Here is a 19,335-nt window from a genome sequence, read left to right on the forward strand (position 1 = left end):
CGTAGAACATCTCGGTACTGTAGGAGGAGGACAAAAGGTGTCATGGAGTTCGAACTGCAGTCAGTGTTCAGGTTGAACTGGAGCATGTAACAGAAGAGTAGCTCCTAAGTAACGGGAGCAATCCAGGAAAAGGTCACGGTCCCTCCTGAGCTTCCAATCTGCATCACATTGCTGAACATGGGGAGGAGAGGACTAGATCGAAAAATGATCCCAATCATGGGATGGAGAGCGGGAGCGATCATGGTCATATTGTCCCTGCCAATGGTCCACACGGTATCGATCTGGAGATCAGTATCAAGGAGGCTGCTGAGGAGAGGGTGTCAGCTGATACTGAGGTGATTGAATATCGTAAAGGCATGGCACTGGAGATCTAGATCTCCGGTTCGGAGCTGTTTGAGCTGGACGGGGTGGTGGGGATGGCGTATCCCTCAACTCACTCTCCAAGATCATGGAGGTCGGATCCAAAGTCACCACCTGTGTGGGAGGAACCACAACACGGATGGGAGAATGAAGTAGAGGAGGGGGAGGCGGGGCGTCCCATTCCTTCTCCTGCTATTTAGAGGTTTTCTTCCTCCTCTTTTTCTCCAGTGTGTCCACAGCCGGTTTGGGGCATTTTGCCCTTTTTGAAAGTTTTTTAGCTGCCGAGATAGGTTTCTTCCTGGAGTAGATGGATCCACTCAAACTGGCTCTGCTGTTGACAGAGGGGAAGTTTGAGCCGGAGGAGCTGCTCCCATTGTACTTGTGGAAGGGGTAATGGCGGGCTGTTCACAAGGAGTCTGAATCTTAGGCATATCAACCGCTTGAAGGGCCCGTTGCCAAAGGATCGCCTTTAGTTGATCTACTCTATTTTTGTGAGCCTGCTTCGATAGTGATTGGCGGTGGTGGCAAGATTCAACTTCATGGGATTCTCCCAAGAAGATTAGGCATAAGGAGTGACCGTCCAAAGAGGGTACCTTACTGCCACAAGCCGTGCACTTTCTGAAGCCAGAGGAGAAAAAAACACGTCGACGCTGAGGCGATCGACGCTCTCCAAAACGCTCTCCTTTTTTCCTCTCTCTCTCTCTTCTCTCACTCTTTTTTTTTTAAGATAAAGGAGAAAAAGATTAAGAAAGAAAAGAGGCAAGGAAGATAAGATTAAAAGTAGGTTGAAAAGGAACTAAGGAGAAGGCGGGAACCCACTCTATATATACCAGAGATGGTCGGAGAGGGGCTCCCGCCGAAACTCTTCAGCTTGGAAGTTTCCCGAATGAGTCTCCGCGCAGGTGCAGAGTAGGGATGGGGGACAATTTCTCCCCGAAACTTCGGGGGGCCGAGTGCCAACGCATTTGGCCCCCCGAAATCGGCGGTGAAATTCTCCGCCCCCCGCCCCCCCGGGATGGGACTTACCTTTCACGAATGTCCCTCCCGGCGGCGGTTCGTCGGGTCTTCATCAGGGGCAGGGGCGGGGGCGACAGCCGGTCTTTCGACCGGCTGCCACCGCCGCCATTACAAGGAAAGTAAAAAAAAACACAAAACCCTGTGATAGGCTACGTAACGATTAACGTAGCCTATCACGGCTAGATCTCCAAAGTCAGCCGTGATAGGCTACGTTAATCGTCACGTAGCCTATCACGGGTGACTTTGGGGGGGGGAAAAAAACCGCGTATGCAAATGGCAGCCCCCATAGGGAGCCGCCATTTGCGTTCCTAATTTGGTCCCTGTAGTCTACGTAAAGATTTACGTAGACTACGGCGAAAATAAGGGAACGCTATTTGCGTTGCCCTTATTTTCGCTGTAGTCTACGTAAATCTTTACGTAGACTACAGGGACCAAATAAGGAACGCAAATGGCAGGTCCCTATGGGGGCCGCCATTTGCGTACGCGCTTTTTTGGGGTTTTTTTCCCAAAGTCACCCGTGACAGGCTACGTGACGATTTACGTAGCCTATCACGGCTGACTTTGGAAATCTAGCCGTGATAGGCTACGTTAATCGTTACGTAGCCTATCACAGGGGTGGTGTTTTGTTTTTTTGCGGCCGGGTAGACGGGGCGCTTCTACCCGGCCTGAATTTCACCAGCGAGGGATGGGGCGCCTCCCCCGCCCGGCCTGAATTTCGGCCGGGCGAGGCGGGGCGCCTCCCCCCCCCTCGCATGAGCTTCAGGGGGAGAAGCGAAGCGCCTCCCCCCCACCGCGAAGCAAGCTTCGAGGACAGGTAAGGGACTTTCGTCCATCCCTAGCGCATTGTCCATATGTGTGACGCACAGGCACCACGAAGAAGAACACACTAGGTTGGATACAAATGTAGTCATACTTAAAGTGGACATACTGAAATCAATGGGACTTTAATAATTACTAACTTAAATCACATTGATTTCAACAGGTGTACTCCAAGTATGACTAAGTCTGTGCATTTGGTGCTGCATACTACACATGATTATCCCTCTGCAATATTTCTTTTGTAATTACCCACTAATTTCTGCAGGTCTGATCACTTAGGACAAAAAATCTTCTTAGTGGTGCTTAAACATTTTACTACTATACAAGTTTATCACATGTTTCACATTAAAACGGCTCCAGTAGCTAACTTTTTCTATACATACATTTAATAAATATAAAATCTTTTGCTACCATTTTGAGTTAATAATCATATTTTAGTACTTACACTTTCACCATAGTATATTAGTCATTTTTGGCCAGTGTCTAATGAATAATCTAGTATCCCTACTTTTCTTAAATTACCTGTACTTTTAATTTCCAATATGTTAATATATGCTTACCTGCATTCATTTTTTGTTTTCCCACAAATTTTATCCATAACAGGACAAACCTTCTCGTTTATAAGATTTGCCGTGTCTTTCCTTCACTTACCTTTTTCTCCATCTGAAATAAGATCTCGTTCTCCTTTCTGAACAATTGTCAAATTCCCCAAGGCTTGGCTGAGCCTTAGCAGACATCCATGATGATCACTGCTATCTACAGGGTCTCTAAGCTAAGACAGAGGGGGAGAAATCATACAGTTAAATATTTCACTCAGAGGCATAAAAGGATATCTTTTACCATCATTCTATGTACATGTTCTATCAGAAAGCCTATCTATTCACCCATTAATCAATTCTTGCAGGAGGGTACTATCTCATACAAGTTTGATTTAAGCATGAATAGTATAGTTTGCTTTTGAATTTATTTTCTTCTCTGAAAAAAATATGAACTCACCATAGCTTCATATAATCTGCTAAATTCCATAGCATTTGGAGTAAGAATAGCTCGAGGATAACCCTGAATAAGAGAGGGCTGTTGAGCAATCAGCCATAAACCATCCTGCATAAGGCAATAAGACAGAAACATTTACTGACAAGAATAACATCATACAAATAAGCTAATGAAAACATAATACTTACAGCATCAATTACAATAGGAATTCCTTTGATCTTGGATTTTTCTATAATCCCCTGTTTAAAAAAAAGGAACTATTTTAAAAATATATAGCTTCTAATAAGAAAATGAAAATTTTTCTCCTATTGTACAGTGGAATCCATTTTGGATGAAAGGTGGTCTAGAAATGTTTAGAATAAATTAAAATAAATCACTCTTACGTTTCAAAGTAGGGATTAAGAAAACAGCTGCTTCTAAAAATTAACATTGTGGCATTTGTTCAAATACTCAGTTGTCTCATTGTCTTTCTCAGTACAATATTTTCTAACAAGTGCACAAGGGTAGCTTCACACATGCATTTAACACATCTGAGCAGTGTTTGGCAAAAAAATCCACACATTAAAAGCATGTGCAAAGCCACTCTGAGTCCAAGTCACATTGTAGTCTGACAAAGTACAAATAACCTTTAAAGATAAAAGTAACGTGGATACCAGATTAAATTTATAATCCTGCTTACAAAAACACTTGCTTTAGTTGCTGTAACTGTAGCTGAAATATAACACACACGTTTACTCTTTAAAACTACAAATGAAGTTTTGTCCTCACTGAGAAATCTTCAACTGCCTTATAGGTCAACCTCTAGTGTTATATCACCTCTAACCCTACCCACACACGCACACACTTTTTATTGCTTGCCTGTCACAACAAGCATGGCAAAATTCCTTATGTTGTGATTTAAGTTATGAACCAATGCACCCAAATTAGGAAGTAAATTCCATAGAAACCATGGTTTAGGCTCAGGGCATCAGAAATATAATAAGGTGGTCACTGAGCCATGCAATTCATCTGTGTATAGTACATACATTAAGAGTTTGTTGTAATTGTTCCTTTTTTGAAAGAGAGCTGGAAGATGTTATTAGAAATAAGATGACTACAAATCGACGCTAGCTGTATTATGTTTCACTATTGTGGGACTTAACGCACTTTGGATTTCATCTCGCAGTTGTTAATAATGCAGACCAGTCCTGCTAAAAAGCAAAAGCAAGCCAATTCTTTTTATACGTTTCCTTAATTGCTCACCTTTTAGCGTAAGTGGGAAAAGATAACTTGAGGTACTTCAGTTGGTCACTTTATCACCACTGTGACAGGACTGGGTAAGCGATAAAACAGATAAAGTGATAAAACAGATGGCCTAAGCACTAATCTCTTTCAAACATGGAAAGGGGAGGTTTAGTGCCCACCTTGCAGCCATGTTTACTGATATTTAAAGTAGTTAATATATTCCCAAAACCGCTTTGTTAGAATTGCTCCTGTACAACACCATCCTATTTTCCTGGAAGACAGATCCTTATAGCGTGCCATACATCTGCATGCTGCCGCCGCCGCCGCCACCGCCTCCCATTTCCTTTTTTTCTGCCCGTTTCTAGGTCCATGACAAAATGCAAGATGCCAAACAAGCCATCTTTGTTTAGTCTGAAGCTCAAAAAGTATTATTTCTGAAATTAGGGAGGCCTCCAACCAAGAGTGGTGCTAGATCTGGACCTACTATCCTGTGCCCTCAATCTATTTCTGAATTGGGGGCAGCCCAGACTCTACCTGCACCCTCTGGGCAGCTTGTGCACCACCCAAGCCTCCACCTTTTTTCTCTCTTGACTGCAGAGCAGTGGCTGCCACACCTGAGTCAAAAGAGAAAGTCAGCAGTGATCACTGCCTGGCCAGACATTCCATAGCCAGCACCTGACCAAGCAGCAGCAGCAGTGGGCAGACTGAGGCTGAGCCATGTGGTAGGAAGCCTATGTGAGACTTCACGCAAGATTTCGGGAGGCCTATAAAGGGCTTCTTCCCCATGTAGATTGGCCTCATTCTGTAGGCAGCCACTGCTAAGTTGGGTGCTCCAGCTGCTGGCCTGACCAGCAGGATGCTGGCCATGGAAGGCCTGGCCAGGTAGTGGCCAGTGTTGGGATTTGGAGGTGGAGCCCCAAATGTTTAAAGTACCTAGCAATGCCCCTGCCTCCAACAGCACAGTTGCAAAAGTTCTTACTTTAGACCTTGGAGACCACTAGTCTTTGTATCCATAAGAGTTTAACACAGTGACAGCTTTCACCAACTGTAGCTGCTAATTCTACCATTTCATTATTGTCCTTGATTACCAGTATCAAAAACAAGCAGTGCTGATGTCAAAATCACTTCATGAGCAGGACAAGATGAGTACACTAAAAATAATTACTGCACAAGATATCAGAATCCAAATTACCTTGGCTTTCTCAAGCAGTACATCATCTCTTCCCAAACCAGGTCCTATGACAACTGCGTGTAATCGTGGCAGCCACTTTTCCACTTCATGAACAGCATCAGGGCTGTCCCTAGGGAGGGAAATTTGAACACAAACCATTTCAAAGGTTTGATTCAATTTCAATGCATCTCTCAAAGCCCTCTCCTGCAAAACAATAACTACCAACCTTCCACTGAAATCACTAAGCCATTTTTCTCCTGCACCTGTGCCAAAAGTAGGTTGTATCAATACACAGAGAAGCACATTTGTTATCATTTCCCTTCCCAGAAAACCTGGCTCATTATGCCGATATGATAGATCAGTTTTCCCCAACCTGGCACTCTCCAGATGTGTTGGACTACAGCTTCTAAAGGGGATTATGGGAAATGTAGTCCAACACATCTGGAGGGTACTAGGTTGAGGAAGACTGTGATAGACTGTAATACATCCAGCTGTTCTTCTAAAAACCAATGGAGCAGGTGGATGTCAATTTATTCCTCTGGCAAGAACATGATACATCACCACTGCTGTACAAGGAGGGGTCAGGAAAATCTGCTTCTGTCAGAAGAGCTCCCAGAATGTACATGTGGGAACTGCCTTAACCAATCAGGTCCATAGTTTTCATTTTTGTAACAAAACTGGGAATCATTCACAACAACGCTTCCCAGTTGCAGGCTTACACTTTGAGAAGTCAACTGATTTTTTTCCAATGTTCAACAGCAGCTGCCATTTAATTTAAGGTACACTTTATTTTTAACTGTAACTTCCAGAGACTGAGAAGAAAAGCCAGTATATGCCTAGCAACTGTTTTCTGTATTAATTATAGAGCATGGTATTATGTGAAGGGATATGAGGAAGAAACTTCCATCTGCATGGGAAGCTGGCAAGTGAAAGCAGGAAGGGGAGAAAAACTCCCACATGAATGGTTGGCTGGCATATTTCCTTTTTAAACCCAGGAAAGAGAGAGAAGGAATTTCCATGTATGGCATATTCCTCCCCCTCCAAGTTCCCATCTCTGTCTGACATGCATCTTGTTTTCCCATTTTATTTTCTGGCAACATATCTGTTTTATACTACCACCCCCAAGTTCCTAATCCTCCTACAAATAGGAGTTGTAGTGACCAATCTCTAAGATATGTAAACAGGCTGGTGTAATGCTTACGGATGTAGGTTACCCCTAGTGTACAAAATCATGTAACTGGCTGCCAGGAAAGGATCCCTTCAGCACCTCTCTTGGTGCTTTTATTAATATATAGATAATTGTAGATAGTAAGGGACTCATCTGACGAATCGTTTGGACATAGCTTCAGAAGCAGCATAAGTACGAGCACTACCACTTTTGGAGTGGTACTATTTACACTATTTTTGGAGTGGTACACAGCTGGTACTATTTGCAGCACATCTGAAAGCAATTAAAGTTCTACTGTCATTAAGAAAGTCTCTCCAAGTAAAAACACAACTTGATAAAATGTTCTGGATTGGCTTTTACAAAGAACAGGGACTTATTACAGTGAAGGTTGATTCAAAGCATGGCAAGTGTGATGGACATGCAGCATTGCCACATATGTGATTTAAAAACCATACTCAATATTCCAGGCACACTCTCCCCATCTAACAAATCTTCTCTGTCCTTTGGATCCTGTGTAACAGACCAGGACCAGGCACCACGGCATGAGTGCCTATGTAAAGATACATGGGCTGCAGTTCAGTGCCAGCAGTGGCACAATAAACTTGTGAGCTGCTAATACAACTTTAGCCCATGAAACTTTGTAAGCTGAGAGAAAAATGTGAGGAAAGCAAAACAGACAAGGATACTTACAGTACTGGATGGACAATCAGCTCTGGGCTGTAAGACTTTATTACACTTGCTGCATCTTTGGTACAAAATACATGGGATAAGTCTGCACCCTGAGAAAGTTAACACACAGTTATCCATTTATAGTACTAGTGCTAAATCGAGTAGAGATCATTCATATAAAACTATTTAATTCCCAAAGCCAGTTTCTTGCCTTCCAGCTTCATTCTGCCACCCAACATTGTTCTACAAATCAATGAATAACAAAACCAGTACCCCAATCCTAAATATGTTTATTTGGAAATAAGCCTCACTGACTTCAATGGAACATATGTTTAGAATCAGTAAGTACATATTCATACTCACCTTCTCAAGCATGAGTATGTTGTTCCAACAATAATTTGAGCAGTAAAGTATTTTAAGATGGTAGATGTAAATGCATGTAAAGTGGACAGGAGTAGTTTACTCCACACTGTGTTTGCAATGCAGAGATTATAGAAGTGGAATACATTACTGCTGAAGTAATTACTGTTTCCAAAGACGCAATTTACCCTGTATGTAACAGCAAGCTACTCTTTTTTTTATTAAAATGGAAGTTAGCAATTGTAAAAGCAGCCATCTAAAGGCACAGTCAGTTACTATCAGCATACTCAAGTTTGAGCAATTCCAACACATCATAAGCACGCTTGATCTTTCACTGATATAAGCCTCACATGGCCATGATCCAATACTGGGTTCAGCACGCTTAAGTTGCTGTTTTCACTGGCCGTAAGCACACTTAACTCTGTTGGACAGTGACCAATGTCTTTAAAAGATACACTCCATGCAAAGTTGGGGAAAAAACATACCACTTTGAGAGCTGAAATTGCAGCAAAATAGGGTGCCCCTGTATACCTAAAAATGAAAAAAAGAAGTTTATCTTAGGAAGCATTATTTACTTTGCTGTCACTTTGGCTGATGAACCAGAATGAAGAATACTAAATGTCTATCTTTCCCTCCTGTTAATTACATATCTATCTTAAAAGTAAAGTAATAATGTAATGTAATGTAAAAAGTAATAATGACCTTATCACAACTGCCAGTTTAGCAGAAAAATCTCAACCTACTAGCAGCCAATTTGTGTGCTCAATTAATGTGGTAGTTGTAAATTGACAAAATCACATCATTTCATTTGTTTGCTTCTATTGGTGATGCTTTGTTGATGTGATAAGACAACTTTATCCATGATAACAAATCTAAGGTAACGTGGTTGTATGGAAAGGCAATCACTGTAGTTGCGGTTATCTTGTGGTAAACACGATTCTACAACTGCTTTTAAGTCATTGATGTAGAATATGACATCAGAGACAGAAGAACTCTCTGGGCCACTGAATATCAGACTGTTTGAGTGAAGACATACACATACATACTTTCTAGTCAAGCTAGAGGCTTTTTTTAAATTCAAGAAGAATTATACGTCTGATGTTAAAAATAATAGTTAATTGTTAGTGACACACAAGATTAATAATCCCCATGTTAGGCAGACTGAACAGATGCAGGCCTCCAGATTTCAAGTCCAGTGCCGTGCACTCTGCTGGTTTATATTAGGGTTGGAAAGCTTGTTTGGTATCGAGGATGTGGGAAATGTTTTAAGATATGGTCGTGTATTGTAACTTCTGGGGATTAGGAGTTTGGTTTTCAAGGGGTAATGAAAGCTTAGATTCTCAAGATATTAACAAGAGTCCAGAGTCTGTGATGAAGAGACCAATCTTATGGTCTTTGGGCAAGTGTCCCAGGGACCACAAGGTGGCTTGGAAAATTCCTTCCAAGGTCGGAGACAGTGCTCTGATCACAGAAGGGGGAGTTGGAGATCTGACCCCAGCCCGCTCACAGCTAGTAAGAACTGTGCCACCTGACTTTCCGAGATCAGAAAATTAACTTCAGAGAGGGGGGGAAAGAGGACATCCCAGTGGGTGGGGAGGGGACCAGAGAGACCAGGATACAATTTATCCTGAGCCTCCTCCAGCCTCTATCCCTCCCCCTCTGAAGGACCCTCATTAAACAGGCTAAAAATCCTGTCCAGCAAAAACTCAAAGATCGGAGGGCACGGAGGCAAACATCGCCTTAGCCACTCCTCCTGTCCTTCTGGCTTCAGCCCAGCAGGGCATAGGAGTCTCAGAAGCCTCTGGGTTTGGGAGCTTCTGAGGAGCCTAAGTTTTCTATCCTTAAATCAAGGATATTCTGCACCCAGGCAATCCAAGTTCTTGAACTAAAAAAGGCCTAATTTTGTGACCTATGTAAATTATAAAAATTAAATAAATTATGCAAATTAACTTTTTTGTATAATCTATCCTGCATGTTACTATTTTGTATATTTGATTCCAGTAAGACTAATGGGGATGAGAAAGAAACTCTGTTGACATTGGATATGTAGGTACATGTAAGCAGGAGGGCTAGTAAAAACATTTTGTAATCTATACGAAAATATATAGACATTTTTGCAAAGATGATGTACATTTCCATTTAACTTACTCTTGGCATCCTCCAACAATTCCTATTCGTCCATCTTGGCCTTTATGTTTTTTGGCAGTTAGAGGAGGAATAACATTTCGCACCAATTGAAATATATTCTCCATTTCCTTTACAGAATGTGTTTTGTGCACTGAAAAAGATCTCTCTATAACTGAAAAAAATAAAGACATATAATTCAAAAATGAACTTAAAAATTCAAGATGTTAAATGCATTCACTTATTCTATAAGTTTCATAACATGAACTTGGATGTGCTTCCTAGAAATTACAGTATTATTTTTTGTTTATATCTTAATAACTATGTTGTGCAGACATCCACACATCCCACACATTGCAAACTACTAATAGTAGTTAAGTAAAGAATGTATGTTTGTCTTTACTGGAGTGGTTTAAACCAGGAGTGACAAACCTCTTTCAGCCTCAGAGCTGCGTACCATTTCAGAGAGGCTCTAGGGGCTCCATTCCAGCAGTGGGAAAGGCTGAAATACCAAAAATACCAGCATATTTTAGCTTAAACTCTTCCTGTCAGTAACACAGCCTTAGGAGAAGCATTTCAGGCTTTTAGAATGGGGAAAACGCACACACACACACGGAAACCAACAAACAATCAGTGCTCAGAAAAAGGGGTGGTGCCAAGGGAAGGAGGAATGGTCATCTGGGGAAGACTGGAGGGCCATATTTGGCCCCCAGGCAGGCCGGATTTGGCCTGTGAGCCTGAGGCTCAACACCCCTGGGTTAAACTGTACTCAGCACTATCATCAACCAAGCAAACAGAGGTAAAATATTTATCTAGTTTTCAGATGCAGAGCTTTGGGTCTTCATATCCAGGCATCAGCTTCTCACACTCCCAAGATGGGCACTGCCACGTGCTTCTGGAAGCATAGGAAGGATCCTAAGAAAATGCACGTACTTGTAGCTTTTCCCAAGACACCACACACACACACACACACACACACACACACACTTACTGTGAAAAACCTGGCATGCAAACTTTACAACTGATTTGCCAACTTAACAACTTTACAATGGCTAATTCTGTGCTAAGCCCTTTCTATCATGTGAACTGATGGAGAGCAGCACAAAAAGCATTCTGCAAATCTCTTCTATAGGGATTGAAAGTATTTCAGTTCCCAAACTTGCCTATGTATGTCTACTCAGAAGCAACTCCCAATGAGTTCAGAGGGGCTTACACCAAGGTAAGTGTGATTTGAAAGCACCCCATGAAATCATGGGAGGTGTACTGTAGGGTAACTGGGCAGGAAACTGAACAAACAATACTAGTGCTAACAAGGGTTTTTTGCACCCACTTTGCGCTTCCCTCCCCAGGTCAACAATGGTATTAAACAATCACAGAAACTCTTACTTGTCAGGACTTGCCTACTGGCTATGTCAAATAGTGTATGTGTATGGAGTGGGGAGTGGGAATACAAGTGAGGGTAAGATGTGGGTGCCTCATTCTTAGCCTAAAAGCTCTCTTATGATGGACTCCAAATTATAATTACCCCTCTTTCCCATTCATCCAGTTTCACTTGTTGCAAGCCAACTTTCAGTCCCAGATGCAACTAACTCCTACAAGTGGAAGAACAGCGCTGAGCAGGGCAAACTTGTGCTGGTAAGAAGCATGGACTGGGATCTTAACACTTAAATCTCAAACTGCAAATTAGAAAAAGATTAAAATCGTCTCAGGTACTTTGCACTATTTTAGAATTTAAAAAAACATGTCAATGACTATCAATTCAGTGATTAGGAACATAACAAAGCTTTCTAGACATAAATTGGTATCAATTCAAGGATCAAAAATGAATAAATTCAAGGTACGCAACAGAAGAAATAGTCTTCCATGTTCCTGTAGCTTTGATACTTCCAACTGAAAATTTGTATTGCAGAATTAATAGCTACCAGATTGTTTTTCATTAGTGTTTGTCAAAGCATAGCCTACATACTAAAAAAAACCAGTTCAAATTATGCTCTGAGAAATCTGACAAAAAGCACCAAGTATCCACCCCCCCCCCCCGGCCCGTCAGTGGGGGGGAGACGACAGATAGATGAAAAAGTATGTATCAAATCAAGAAAACTCCCAGTGGTTGCATTATCAGCAAAATGCCTTTAACTCCCATCTTAATTCAACCATTTCCATAACCAGATTTCTTAATATCTACTGGAAAAGCATCCTTACAGGCCAATAATCTTAGCTCATCCTTCTTTTAATAAATGCATTCCACATCCATGGATACTACATACACATCGTATCTAGATCATATTTAGAACAACATTAGAGACCCCAGCACAGCTTATTCGAGTTGCAATTATTTCATTTTTCTACACTAAAATCAATAGACGTCAGAATAAAGTACAAAGCCACAAATCATGACAAATTAAAAAGGTCGATTCCTAGACATATGGGTGGGATCTACAGATTTTAAGTAGAGTCACAAAAGTGGAAACAGCAACACTAAAGTAACTGCCATGCTACCACCTTTCTGCTTTAATAGCCACAGAGCTGATGTACTGTGCTGTATATATTTTTTTCTATTTTTAAAGAATTATAAATATTCTTATTATTTTTCCTAAACTGGTTTTTTATTGTCTATTCCCAAACACCTGAATAAATTACTACTTAATTGTCAATAGTTCACAATATAGATTGGATAAAGTGAATGCGAAATCAGATTAATGACAGCCATGGAAGGCTTGAAAGCAAACAGTGTACCTAGAATATAAGTATGGGCACATGCACATCACTTAGTGTAGATTACCATTCTGACATACAGGATTACCTATTAATGTTCTGTCATACAGAAGGTAGGAAGAGGATAACTTCCACACTCATTCAATACATGCTTATTCAGTGACTGTGAGCACAGAACCTAGAGGCTATCTATGCCAGATTATCCACTTATAGTGCAATCGTATGAATATATATTTGGAAGTAAGTCCCTCTGTGTCCAGTGGGGCTTACTCACTAAGTGTTTTTATGGTTGCAGTCAAAGAATACAGCAGCAGGGATGTTGTGAATGGAGCCCACATTTAAACTCAGGTTGGCTTCTATTAAATACATAGAATTTGTCTCAGGCATGGTTTCCTCTAGTGCTGAAAAACATCAGCCCAGTTTGCATGGGGATTGTACTAGAAGATTCCTTGCAACCAGTTTTCAAATTGTGTTCCATGGTATCTTGGAATGCCAACATAACAAGAAAAGATAACTTGTACACTAATACTAACTGCACTTCTGCAATGTGCAGTTTAATGGGAGTATTAAATATATTCTAAGGTGTACACACAATTTCAATGGGAGGACAGCTGGTTCAATAGGGCTTGCAAATTCAGTCTCCTAACACAAAACCAAGAAACCTCTGTGATAGACCTAGGTCCCACAGCAGCTGTATTTGTACGGAAAGGGTTCCTTGACATTAGGAAGTTTGAACTCCATTGCTCTGCAGATAAAAATGAAGCTACCCTACTACTATACAAGTGTGACAGAAAACCTATTGTACCTAAAGGATCATGTTTCAGCTGTGCTGGAGTGTAAGTTTACTAACCAAGGAGAGATTTCATTCTGGATCCACAATTACAGAAATGGATAAGTTCATAGACATATAATGAAAAGTATTCAAGATCTAAGTGGGTATGATTCTAAATTGAGTGAAGATTCATCAAACTTGCTGAGTTAAGATTTGGGAGGAGTCAATTTCAGTGTACCTAGAATATTGGAGTGCCAATACCACGTCAGAGCTTATGATCAGTTTAAAAGTACACTATCTAAAAGACTTATTCTAATCCCTAGTACTTCCATGTAGGAAGAAGAATAGGATATAAAAGTTCTTTTAAAAATCTGCTCTAAAACCAGTCACGTTCTAACTAGTTAACATTAATTGTAATTACTAATAATGCATTTAGACCATCCATTGTAATCGCCAATACTCATTCAAGTGCAAACACACCCTACCATTTAAACTATTTCCAGAAGTTCTATGAAATAAATATCAAGCCATATAGATTTTATTATCAAGGTGAAAAGAATTCTTCCTTTAACCCCACTAAAACCACAACTCATCAGTCTACATCTTTAAAAAGTCTGCACTATGCGGACTGCTTAAGTCATCATGATCTATCCCACAGCAACTCTGCAACAGAGCACAACCTTAAATACTGTATCTGAGTAGAACGTTATCATCCAAGCTCAGTGTTTTGATTCATTTTTCAAGCCCCAGAACTTCCCAGTTAGAAAATTTCATGACCAGGCCCAGACATCATTTACAGAATAGAATGAAGTACCTATGGGTGGAGACAGTGTTGTTGTCATAGAATTATAGTTAAAATTATCTCCGTACGATCTGTGATTTGATCTCTGTGAAGGATTGCTTGGTATACACGAAGACCTTTGCGATACTGTGGAAGAAATTCCCGCTAACATTTGTCCCAACATCTGCAACATTTGGAGCTCCCTAGCATGCTCAGCTTCACGCCGTTTGTCTTCAATTTTAAGCCGCTGCTCTTCATATTTGTAAAACTTCTCTTCAGTATCCATGCTTTGTTGCAGAAACTTCTCCATCATTTTGTCCAGTGTTAAGTTTGCATGCCGTTTTTTTGATCTTTTAGCCTGAGATAATAAGGGTGGTGCATTGGTGTGAGCATTAATTTGTTTAAAACCTAAAACAAAATTAGATAATTTAGTTGTTTATAGTTTGAACAGACTTAAACAGTTAGGTAAGTAGTGACAAGTATCTCATATCAACCTCATATCAACCAGTCTAGCAAATATTTGTCATGTGTATATGCTTATTTTAAACCATGCATTAACTCTGTTCAGCCTCTGTAATGATGGTTTCACAAGCACAACTATTTATTGTTATATTGAATAACTAATAAAAACTGGAAAATGGAGATATTATCTGTCAAAGGATTTAATGGTTTCCAATAATCAGATAAAAGAATCTTCAGTTAGGCTGTGATCCTAAAAACGTTTACTAGGGAGTAAGCTCCATTGAACACAGTGGGACCTACTTCTGAGTAAACATGCAATAGGATTGTGTGACCCTTGTAGGTATTTACATTCAGTTTTAACAGATTTGTGTATTGCAGGTAATTGCCCAATTGAACTATCTCTAGATCTGCATTACAAAAGGTACAACTGTAAGCATTTCTCCTCTGATGTGTATTTACCTGTAAGAAGACACTGGTTTTAAGGGTGAACCAATTGGCTTAAGAATGTCAGCTCCTGAAGCCAAATTTATGCAGAATGGATTCATACAGCTGTATTAGTTTGATTTTTGTATTTTGATTTTTATTTGAATCTAAGGCACAGAGAGCAAAAGGAAGATTCTAGTTTTGTTTTCCAGTAAGTCTTTTTTAAACATAAGGCACACACGCGTGTGCAGAAAGTAAAGACGTTGGTATGCATGACAGCGCTCCTACAATTTGTCTGTGTGTGTATAAGAAATCAAACTGTATTTGTCATAAAGGCCTACCAAGGTTTAGTCTGAGTGGTGTATGTGGCCATTAAAATTGAGGCCTGAGGAGTATTGTTTTTACTTGAGAAGGAAGGCCTGTTTATCCATCCCTTGGATAATGATACAGATATGTCTGAGTGTTCTAGTACCTTCAGAACTCTAGACTGGTATGAAATAGGCTATTGCCACACACAAACAGGAAATCTGTAATGTACTACAACATTTTTTGCCTTTCTGCTGATACTGTGTAACATCTTAATATGTAGCTGGTGTATCCAAAACAAGGATGCCCCCTGATTATGTTTTATGGTGCAGTCATGATATGGAGTAATGAGAATTCATTTTAAAATAAAGGACATTTGGCAGTACTAAACTAAGGAGCATTTACTGTTAATGAGTGCCTAGCTCAGATGAAACCATCTCAAATGAAATGAATAGGGCAGTTTTCTCATTTGTCTGACTAGAAATGTGCATGGGGGGCGGGATTTCCCTCCTTTGTCTAGACAGGAGCAGAAAGAGAAGATGGGTTGTTGCAGCAGCACTGGGATTTTTCCCTGACATGCATGTGTGGAGCTCAGGTGAGGACAAAAAACATTTCTCATTGCTGTGTAAGTAACACAGCTGTCTATTTCTGAAAAGAGATTCCCTTCCAGTGCAATCTTATGCATACTTCGTCAGAAGATGTTTAGAATTGCAAGCTTAGTGCCATGGGTGGTAAAAACAAAGTGATGGTGGCACGTTGAAGGGATGAAATTAAAGTGGAAGGAGGTATCTCCTCCCAGCCCCAAGTTTTAGAGAAGCAGATCAAGAACGGGGGGTTGTCCTCTGTGGCGCGGGGGGGGGGTATAGTTTCTAATAATGGGGAACCGGAGAATACAGGCCGCTGTATACACACACCACAGCGTACTGTAAAAGACTCACCCTCTGCTGGCGGCAGCGGGATGGCGAAGGGGGGACACTCCACTTTGATGGCGTGCTCGGCGTAGGAGGAGCACTCTCCGGAGTCCTCGTGGAAGTTGTCGCGCGGGGGAGACTCGAGCTCGTCGTCGTCCTCGTCGTCCTGCTCCTCCGCCTCACGGCTGTTGCGAAATCTCCCGGGCCCGGCGGAAGGGGGCGCGGCCATGGCGGCGGCGGGCTGGTGGCAGCCGTCTCCTCCCGCCACCGCCACGGGGGTCAGAGGCCGCTCGACGGCAAGATGTCCGTCGAGGCCGGCGGCGCCTTGCCGGCAGCTGAGGATGCGGTCCATCTCGTCGTAGTACTTGCAGATCTTGCGGGCGTGCCCGTTCTTCTTGAGCCCTTCGCGGGCCTGGTAGTACTGGCGCTTGAGGCCCTTGATGCGGATGCGGCACTGCTCTGGGGTGCGCTCGAAGCCCAGCTCGGCCAGGCGGCAGGCCACGTCCCGGTACACATGGCTGTTGCGAAAGTTGCCGTCCAGCGCGCTCTGCACATCCGCCTCCCCCCAGATCTCCAGCAGCGCCCGCGTCTCCAGGTCCGACCACAGGAAGCCCCGCGTGTTGGTGATCATCCTACCGCCCGCCCACCCGGGGGCCGCAATGGCCGCGCCTGCCCGGGAAGGGCCGAGAAGACGAGTGGCGGTGGGGCAAATAAATAGCTGGAGCGAAGGCGGGGGGCGGGGGGCTAACGCCCGCCTCACCACTCAGTCACCTTAGTCTCCACGTCCCTTGGGAGGCGGCGGCGGCGGTTGTGGCGGCAGAGGCGCCGGCCGGGCTCCCGCCGCATCCCCCTCGCCGCCTCACACGCCCCCCCTCCCCTCCCCTCCCCTCCCCGGCCACAAGCAAAACTTTGCACCGCCTGGCTCCAAACGGGGCCCCGCCGCTCGCTCGCTGCAAGACGCCGGCCTGGCCTTTCAGCCGCGTATGCGGCTGCCGCTCCCTCGCCTCAGGCTGCGGGAGCGCGGCGGCGGGCGCTGCGCTTGGAGGCCCGGCTCGCGGCTCATCGCCTCACGGAGCCCGAGCCCAACGGGCAGTGCCCGGCTGCTGCGGCGGAGCAGCCGAGAGGCGGCGGCGGCGGCTCCTACCGCGAGCGAGCTTGGCGCCGAGGCAGAGCACCGAGCCGGCCGCCTTTCCCTCCCCCGCTCCCCGGAGGGCCCAAGTCGGCCCGGCGTCACCGCGCATTGCGCTCTGCCCCCCTCCCCTTCGTGCGCGTACGCCAGTCAGTCGCCAAGTTCACGCACACAGCAGCGGCGTTCGCTTGTGTGTCGCTACTTCAGCCAACGGCCTGGGTGGCGGCGGCGGGCCGGGCCAGGCCTTGTCCGCCTCAAAACGTTCAAGCAAAGTACTGGATAATGCCCTGCAGCTCAGGCTATGAGGAGCGTTGAGTTTAAAATATATGGAGAGGAAGATACGGAGACATTCCTTGTTAAACAGGAATATGAGGGGAGCCACACAGCAGGACTAGCCGTCGTCTCTATACGTATCAGTCAAGCTTCAAAACGAAGGGGTTCCAGTACAGAACAGCAGGGAGACAACCGGGCGAGCTCATGCATGCCCACACCTACACTGCCAGAGCCGTCTATAGGTTCCCTGCCCGCTCCCCAAAAGCTCGGAGGAGGATATACCAGTGTCGAACCAGTCAAAAAAGAAAGCACATTCTATTTATGCTCTTCAGAGTTTTCTGACACACAGCCAGTTCTCGACAGAAAGGCACCAGCAGCCTCAAGTGATGTGTCAGGTTTAGCTGTACATGACCCTCTTTTCACCAGCACCTCTCATAACGAAGCTACAACAAAAACACATTTAAAGAACACTTATTTCGTATGCGAAATACTTGACTGCTCCCCCACTCCGTCCAAACAACCTTTATGAGTTGCATCTGTCAAATGGGTCGTCACAGATCCAACTCCATAGTTTTCACATCACCGCATATGCAATAATTCTCAGTGGTGCCACAGTTTCAGCTACCAATAACCATGTGCAGAGAAATCGGCTGACGTTTAAGTTGCTGTTTGCTGGGTGGCGACTTGCCTTCATGAATCTAGGTTAGTTCCAGGGCTGCAACCAGCGGGCGTGAGCACAGAATTCTGACCTTACTGGATGTTAAAATTCTCCGAGATTTTACAGAGAAAAGCCTGCAGTAGTTTTTTTAATCCTTTAACCAGAATATATGCATACACGTATATTTCAACCTACATAATACTATTCATTTACTAACTTTATGACATGCAACCAAATTCATCCGTTGGGCTCTAAATCTGCTTGCATTACCTTATGCTCCCCCCGTCCCTTTTAATTTTTTTTTTTAAAAAATCAGCTCCACCTTTCTACACACTGTTTATGCAATTATTTTTAGGCTACTCCATAAGCAAGGTGAGGTGAGCTAGAACCAGACAACCGGAGAAAGTAGAGATTCCATTTAAAGATACTCTTTAACCCCCCCCCCAAAAAAAAAACAAATCTGGCCCGTGGCTGGTTATTAAGGCACAAATCCCGCTAGCCAACTGTACACCCCACGGAAGGTGATGTACCTTTTCCATACCGCAGCCAGACCATAATAGTTCCCGAGGCCAGTGCTACGATCACACAAGTGCCTCTTCCCCAAACCATCCCTGCGAAAGGAGCTCGAGCTCGCCCGGGCCTTGTTTGCCCAAACACACACGCCGATTTGCACGCTCGCCTCTCCTCTCCCTCTTCTTACCTAGCCGCCAAGGCGAGCTTACACTAGCTCTTATCAAGCACACAGGCAAGCGGCTGGTACAATTCATCTGCGCTGCTTCCGGGTCCAAGACACATCCACGGCAAAGTGGACGCGCAGGCCGCCCTCTCCGCCTACTCCAGCCGTCAGAAAACCTCCTAGCGGGGAGCCAATCCTAGCTGCTTTCTGCGCTGATTGACACTGCAAAAAACTCCACGCTGATGGGCGGGGCAAATGCTGCCATATGTCCGGGGTTCTTTAGATTAGATCGGGAGAGTATATCTCATTTAAATGGAGTGAAAGAAG

General features: G+C 43.5%; 2 protein-coding genes across 8 annotated transcripts in view; one reads left to right on the forward strand and one right to left on the reverse strand.

Moving 5' to 3' along the window:
* Window positions 1-16,523, forward strand: part of CARS2 (cysteinyl-tRNA synthetase 2, mitochondrial) — a 71,916-nt gene extending 55,393 nt beyond the window's left edge. The window contains exon 16 of the transcript XR_014789243.1: window positions 11,452-16,523. The gene's annotated coding sequence lies outside the window, so the exon portion shown is untranslated. The remainder of the gene's footprint in view (window positions 1-11,451) is intronic.
* NAXD (NAD(P)HX dehydratase) overlaps window positions 1-19,103 on the reverse strand; it is a 38,631-nt gene extending 19,528 nt beyond the window's left edge. Inside the window, exons 1-9 of one of the 7 annotated variants that reach the window (XM_084844641.1) lie at window positions 19,033-19,103; window positions 10,338-10,407; window positions 9,930-10,080; window positions 8,267-8,312; window positions 7,443-7,531; window positions 5,606-5,714; window positions 3,378-3,428; window positions 3,193-3,297; window positions 2,848-2,968 (exon numbers count right to left, since the gene is read on the reverse strand). In XM_084844641.1, coding sequence (XP_084700767.1) covers window positions 2,848-2,968; window positions 3,193-3,297; window positions 3,378-3,428; window positions 5,606-5,714; window positions 7,443-7,531; window positions 8,267-8,312; window positions 9,930-10,080; window positions 10,338-10,365 — 700 coding nt within the window. In that variant the 5' untranslated portion in view covers window positions 10,366-10,407; window positions 19,033-19,103. Of the gene's footprint in view, window positions 1-2,847; window positions 2,969-3,192; window positions 3,298-3,377; window positions 3,429-5,605; window positions 5,715-7,442; window positions 7,532-8,266; window positions 8,313-9,929; window positions 10,081-10,337; window positions 12,126-14,203; window positions 14,579-16,299; window positions 18,813-18,862 lie in introns of those variants that run through there. The other 6 variants (XM_084844639.1, XM_084844636.1, XM_084844637.1 and 3 more) reach the window with 6 other exon arrangements.
* Between the last annotated feature and the right edge of the window lie 232 nt (window positions 19,104-19,335).

This window comes from Heloderma suspectum, chromosome 3 (assembly GCF_057233095.1).
Source record: "Heloderma suspectum isolate Gila_16-S chromosome 3, 16-S_ref, whole genome shotgun sequence".
Lineage (NCBI taxonomy): Eukaryota > Metazoa > Chordata > Lepidosauria > Squamata > Helodermatidae > Heloderma > Heloderma suspectum.